This window comes from Diaphorina citri, unplaced genomic scaffold (genome assembly GCF_000475195.1).
Source record: "Diaphorina citri unplaced genomic scaffold, Diaci psyllid genome assembly version 1.1 scaffold5499, whole genome shotgun sequence".
NCBI lineage: Eukaryota > Metazoa > Arthropoda > Insecta > Hemiptera > Psyllidae > Diaphorina > Diaphorina citri.
The window spans coordinates 1-7075 of record NW_007382875.1 but is presented as its reverse complement, the minus strand read 5'-3'; the positions used below and the strand labels follow the sequence as shown (position 1 = coordinate 7075).

Genomic DNA, 7075 nt, shown 5'->3' with positions numbered 1-7075 from the left:
TATGCCATGTGTAGAGCCATACCACCTCCCATGGAAAAGCCACCTGGAAAATGTGAAAATAATGTATGAGAGATTGTTATTTTCGACTGTGAAATTTTGCCCTGATAACATATACGAAATGTCTTGCAGACGAATCAGACGACAAATTGATTTTAGAATATTTCAATTTGGCCAGACGAAGAAGACTAACCCTTCATATCTGAGTCCATATTTCATATTTTAATCCAAAATTTAAACCTGAAGGTTTGCCCACACATAGTGGATCGGCCGTCGATTGACATCGATCGACGAGGTGAATCTATGTTGTCGAGGCAGTGTGGACAGTTCAGTCGATGGACGGCCGGTCGACTATGTGTGGACACACCTTAGGGATTCATCAAAGAGGTTTAGGTAGAAATAAGAACATTTTCATTGTTTTTTTTTTTTTTTTTTTTTTTGCAGTTAAATCCAAGGTAGCTCTGATTTTAATTTCAATTCCAGTCACCTATGGCTAAAGACTGCTACTTATGGGCACCGCAACAGCCAGTCACGGAATCAATCATTTGCATGATACAATTTTTTTTGACCCCGCCGGGAATCGAACCTGGGTCTCCCGCGTGCAACGCGAGCACAGTGACCACTACGCCATGGGAGCTGACTGCTACTTACCAATGGCTATTTGATTGAGGGGAGTTCCAGTCTTGACCAGATTCTCAATCATAACCTTCAGATGTTGAGCTTGTTCGTCCACTGACTTCTTCATTTCAGGTAGATTGATATGAATACCTTGTCTGTCATGCCAGACCCGTGATTTCTGAAATCATATTACCCGTCAGGAGAAAGCCAGGTGTTCCAAGAACGAGCCTCGTCTGTTAGGAAAAAAATCCGAGAACGAACCTTATTGCCCTAATAGAAGAAAGTTTGCCCCAAGCCCGTAACCTAGCGCTAACAAGGCAGATGCACTACTTTTCAAGTTAACTAGGCTGAACTGGCTGACTAATGCTAATTTTACTTTGGACAGTTGTGCTTTTGACTCGAGATAGAAAAACTCAGGATTTACCTTCGTATTTTTCAGTTTTTAAAATAAAAAAAGAATAATAAATAAATAATAATAATAATAATAATAATAATAATAATAATAATAAAAACATCTTTCTTTTCAAAAAATAATTTCTATTTTCAATCAAGTATCATAAAAATCATTCTTCAACATTTCCACCCTTGTTTTCTAGAGCCTCTTTGATTTGTTTTTCAAATATGCCTCCTCTGTTCACTCTGGTGCATGCTTTCATGAGGATTTCATTTCTATCCAGGGCTTTCTTCAATCTCTCCCGCTGTAGTGTAAACGAATCTTTCTCTTCTTCCTTCACTTTCTTCGTGTCCCATGACAATTCCTTCTCTATCTCTTCAGGCTCGATAGTTGTGCGTGGGACCTTGAACACGAATACATTGCAATAGTTATCTGCGATGAGCAATAGGTGAAGTTTATGATGGAACTCCATTTTGACACAACTGGAATATTCCAGAACACTCTGATTTGTCATGGGTTTATGAAAGTGACGTTCCAAGTTATACATCTGTATTGTATTATCAAGTGTCACCACAGCCCATACATAACTTGTATAGTGAGACCACTTGATGGAAGAGACAGGGTTCTCTACCCAGTAAGCCCACACGGGGGTTGTCGTTCCAAGTTATACATCTGTATTGTATTATCAAGTGTCACCACAGCCCATACATAACTTGTATAGTGAGACCACTTGATGGAAGCGACAGGGTTCTCTACCCAGTAAGCCCACACGGGGGCAGGACCATTCCCTCGCCATAGCTTCACAAGACCATCTTGTCCACCAGATAAGAACACATCCCTGTTGTAATAGTTGATAGCAATATCAATGACAGGACCAACGTGTGCATCCAGGACACAGTCAAAGGTTTGTGGCGGGTACATGGTGTTGTATTTATAGATCTTACCATCCCGAGTACCAATGTAGAGTAGAGTACGGTCATGATAGTCACTGCCTACACATGTAATACTCACATAGCGTATGTCCATATCAGTGGATATAGCCTGCTGATGTAGATGAACTGTTCTATATACTGTAAATCCAACATAACGACGCACCCACCAGAACTTCAATAATCCATCTTCTGCATAAGATAAGAATCGCTGGACTCTTACATTGGGTAGGGGTTTTCCTTTGGCATCAACTTTCTCTTTCCCATGCCAGTCTGGCATCCACATGACTTGTACAACAGGGCTACTATGTTTTGTCTCGGCTGTGGTTGACTTTATATAGCCTGCTGATGTAGATGAACTGTTCTATATACTGTAAATCCAACATAACGACGCACCCACCAGAACTTCAATAATCCATCTTCTGCATAAGATAAGAATCGCTGGACTCTTACATTGGGTAGGGGTTTTCCTTTGGCATCAACTTTCTCTTTCCCATGCCAGTCTGGCATCCACATGACTTGTACAACAGGGCTACTATGTTTCGTCTCGGCTGTGGTTGACTTTAGAACATTTGGAAAGGGAAGCTTCACCAAATGTATGGAGCCATCTTCCAGAGCGACAAGCATGAGACCGTTGTTAATCCACTCGAAAGCAATGTCAAAATATCGCACCCCACTCTTGAACTTGTAGACTTTATCATAATCCCCTGCGTTCGCCATGGGATGATAGAGAACCACATAACCTTCATGCCAGTGTGAATATGCAGCACTGTGTTCACTCTCATAAGAGATAGCCAGGTTATGTTTCAAATGATACGTCCAACTCATATGAGTAACTCTGAAAAGTCCGGCTCCAAGGAATGGCATTTTCTTCAATGGAAACAAACTTCTATCTTTATCGTCATAATCTTCAAAGCTACATGCCATTAATATTTATGAGAACTAGAGTGAACTTTTGAGTTGTATGGCCGCCATACACGCCATACATACACGCTACGCCACTGGATTATAAACATATTCCTCTTTGGAGTCAGTGCTGAGACCAGCTGTGTCACGTCATTTGCCTCCACTTTCCGTATCTCTGACTCGGCTTTTATCTCTTTGTTTTGGCACCAAAAATTATAATGCACAGGTGCGGGAATGCTCCATCTAGAAAATGAAAATGATCAAAGATCCTACCTGACCATAGAGGGCTGTGTAATCCATAACAGGAGCTGATGGGAACAAGAAGCGGATATGTCTGGCACCCACAGTCAGGTCCCGGTGTGGTCGAAAATAGGACAGGTAATCTCGCAACTCATAGCCATTGCCTCCTGAAATCAGTGAAAGAAAAGAAGGTAGATTATAGGTTAATATAGGTATACTTAGGTAAATAAAAATGATAAGTTTGGTGAGCATTAGGCCCGTCGTACATTGAAAGCGTAGTCGCCTGAATTATAATAATAGTGCTTATTTATACTGCTCGCATAGGACTGAAAAGTCCCTTTACTCCAGCAGTAGGCTACTACTATTATTGTGGTCAAATCCTCAAATTATATTGAGGATTATATACCAACCTCAATGGTGTAGTAATTACTTTGAATCTGGAGGTTGGTGGTTCAAGTCCAAGTCAAGTCATAAAATTTAGCTTAATTGATTAAATAGGGAATGATATTTGTGATGAGCATTTTTATGCTTAACACAATTAAAATTCCTTTAACAACAATATCAGCTGTACATATAAAACTGTAAAAAAGCATGTGTTACTGTATTTTGGAAAAATTAATCTGTCTCTGACCCTTATATCAGGGCTGTTTTTCTGAAAGCAACTTGACAACTTTCACAAAATATACGTGTCCTAATCCTAACAAAACTACCTGTTACAATGTTTACAAAATGTTTTTAAAAGTCTTTTTCTTCTGCAATCAGTATTATTTCTGGTGCTTTTGGATTGACTCAGCAACTAAAATGGGGACCATGATAATAGCTCTTCTCTCCCATCTGAGAGGGACATACTACAGGATGAGCATGCTATGGCACGGGCCCACCCATCTTACCTATCTATTTCTGCTGCTTTTAGGAGCAAATCAACTGCAAGAGACAAGGACGGAAACCATTTTCAGTTATTCTCTCCTTCTAAAGATTATCAAAGTAAAAAAAAAGGGAAAAAAAACACCCTTACTCCAGAGATGGGCGAATCATTAGTTGATTAACAACTACAAATATAACTAAATTAGTTGGACAACCGCCAACTACAACTAATACGGGGTTCTCACGTTCAACTTTTTAGTCGTTCAACTCAGAGTTGGTCAACAAAAAGTTGAAAGTGGCATGAAAAATGACGTGTGAACCTTCCTTTCAACAAAACTGTTCAACTTTTTAGTCGTTCAACAAATATTAAACCACCTCTAATATTTTGTTGAACACGACTATTTCTCTTTCAACTTTTAGGTTCGCGGATCATTTGAAAATGTAGGAAATCAATATTTTAATAAATTAACAAAGAGATTTTTAATTTTTAGGCAAAAACAAATTAACCCTGGAGGATCTAAAAACACAATAATTCTTTATAAATTTAAGGGTGCGTTTATCAATCACTGATTAGTGCTATTAATCAACTGATTACCTAATCAGCTGATTATTTTTCAAAAAATCCTATACCAAACCACACAGATCAGTAGATACATTAATCAATCGATTAGTTAAACATTTGATTATAAAGAAATTGATAAACGCGCCCTAAAGATAGTAGATTACCACTTCAAATTACCAAGAAAGCTGAATGAAAAATCGTTCAGTTCGGTTGAAACGTGAGAACAAAAAACATATTCAACTTTCAACTTTAAAGTTGAGCAACAACAGTTGAACGACTAAAAAGTTGAACGTGAGAACCCGCCTTAACAACTTTAGTTGGTTAGTTGCAGGTTCAACTATTTCCCTCCAACTAAATTAGTTGTAGTTGCAAGATCAACTAACTAATTTATTTGGTTCTCAATTTAATTGAACCTTCAACTAACAACTATAGTTTTTAATAAAATTGTAGTTGCGAATAACAACTACAACTAAATCTGCACTTGGCATTTTAACTTTTTTTTTTAATAAAATTGTAGTTGCGAATAACAACTACAACTAAATCTGCACTTGGCATTTTAACTTTTTTTTTAAGAGGTTTGATAGAGGGAACTGTCTTATCTGACTGCAGAGGTCTTATCGTCCTGAAATGGAAGAGAGAAGGAAGACAGGATAGGAGAAAGCCAGCCGTTCCAGGGAAAAAACCTTAACTGTTTAGGATAAAGTCTGCCCCGGGCGGGAATCGAACCCGCGACCTAGCGCTTAGAAGGCAGACGCGGTAACCCACTAAGCCAACTAGGCTGGCATATTTTAACTTTAATAGGTAGGTACCTCCTGTTTCTAAGCAACAAGTTTGTTTACCTCTCTCTGCATCCTCTGAACTCATCTGATACAAGTGAAAATTGTTTTGTGTACCTAATATATTTGTACCTAATGTGTACCTAATATATTAAAAAAAAGAGGTTTGGCAGAGGTATTTATTTATGGTATTTTGGTTCTAATATTTATGTCTCTGCTGGCATTCAACCCATAGTCCCACAAGTTGTAAATCAAATGCCTTAGCAACAAGGCACACCTTACCTAAATGGAGATATAAACTTGAATCACATGGACAAACTTCTTCTTGACGAAATAAGAAAGCTGAGAAATATCACACAATGTGAAAAACGTAAAAATAACCTTAGTGTGAAAATGTGACTTTACTCCGCCAAGAAAGTCACTGGTAGCGAATTGGATCTGAAACGATTTACTAGCTGGCTGGTTTGAAAATAAAGGTGATCTCAGCAGTGCAAATCAAAAGCCGGCGCGACGATAGCCCGTTGAATAAACCAGTTTCTAATGGCTAGAATAAAATCAAAGAGCGCGGCAGCGCTCCGCAAGGCAGACGCGGTAACCCACTAAGCCAACTAGGCTGGCATATTTTATCTTTAATAGGTAGGTACCTCCTGTTTCTAAGCAACCTAAGATTGTTTACCTCTCTCTGCATCCTCTTAACTCATCTGATACAAGTTAAAATTGTTTTCTGTACCTCTGTACCTAATATATTTGTACCTAACGTGTACCTAATATATTTAAAAAAAGAGGTTTGACAGAGGTATTTATTTATGGTATTTTGGTTCTAATATTTATGTCTCTGCTGGGATTCAACCCATAGTCCCACAAGTTGTAAATCAAATGCCTTAGCAACAAGGCACACCTTACCTAAATAGAGATATAAACTTGAATCACATGGACAAACTTCTTCTTGACGAAATAAGAAAGCTGAGAATTATCACACAATGTGAAAAACGTAAAAATAACCCCTTAGCGTGAAAATGTGACTTTACTCGGCCAAAATAGTCACTGGTAGCAAATTGGATCTGAAATGATTTACTAGCTGGCTGGTTTGAAAATAAAGGTGATCTCAGTAGCGCAAATCAAAGCCGGCGCGACGATAGCCCGTTGAATAAACCAGTTTCTAATGGCTGGAATAAAATCAAGGCTCCGCTCCGCCAAGTCAAGAAAGTTTGACAGCTATAGATATAGAAATGCAAAGTTGGTTGCCAGCCCATTAGCTTGGAGGGTAGCGCGTCTACATTGTAAGCGCTAGGTCGCGGGTTCGATTCCCGCCCGGGACGGATTTTATCCTAGACGGATAATGTTCGTTCTCGGAACGGCTGGCTTTCTCCTATCCTGTCTTCCCTTCTCTATTCGCTTTCTGAACGACAAGACCTTAGCAGTTACAGTTCCCTCAATCAAACCTCTTAAATAATAATAATAAAAAAATGGTTGGTTGGTTGGTTGGTTGGTACCCAGATGGCCATCTGGGCAGTCACGAAAAGCTATCCGAGGCCCGAAAAGTTTGGTCCGAAAATTTCATCCTCAGCCGGAATTCGAACCGAGCACGTCCAGGTTGAGAGTCAGTGGTTTTAAGCACTCGGCCACTGAAGTGGAATATCCTACCCTCAAAGGAAGAATAAAGAAGAGCCCGCATTGAGCTCATTTGCTGAAGCCGATAACAGTGGCGTATTGTGGTCTAAATTCAAGTGTATGGCGTTGTAGCGCTCATGCACAGGTCTACCAAGTCCCATCAAAGTACATGCCATTA

General features: G+C 39.3%; 1 protein-coding gene across 1 annotated transcript; it reads right to left on the bottom strand.

Annotated features, from left to right (window-relative positions):
- Positions 1–1636: 1636 nt before the first annotated feature.
- LOC103521572 (WD repeat-containing protein 78-like) lies at positions 1637–2865 on the bottom strand. The gene is made up of 2 exons (XM_026832201.1): positions 2281–2865; positions 1637–2050 (listed from the first exon to the last, which is right to left on the bottom strand). Exons 1-2 carry the CDS (start codon positions 2863–2865, stop codon positions 1637–1639), a joined length of 999 nt encoding a protein of 332 aa, XP_026688002.1.
- Positions 2866–7075: the final 4210 nt, after the last annotated feature.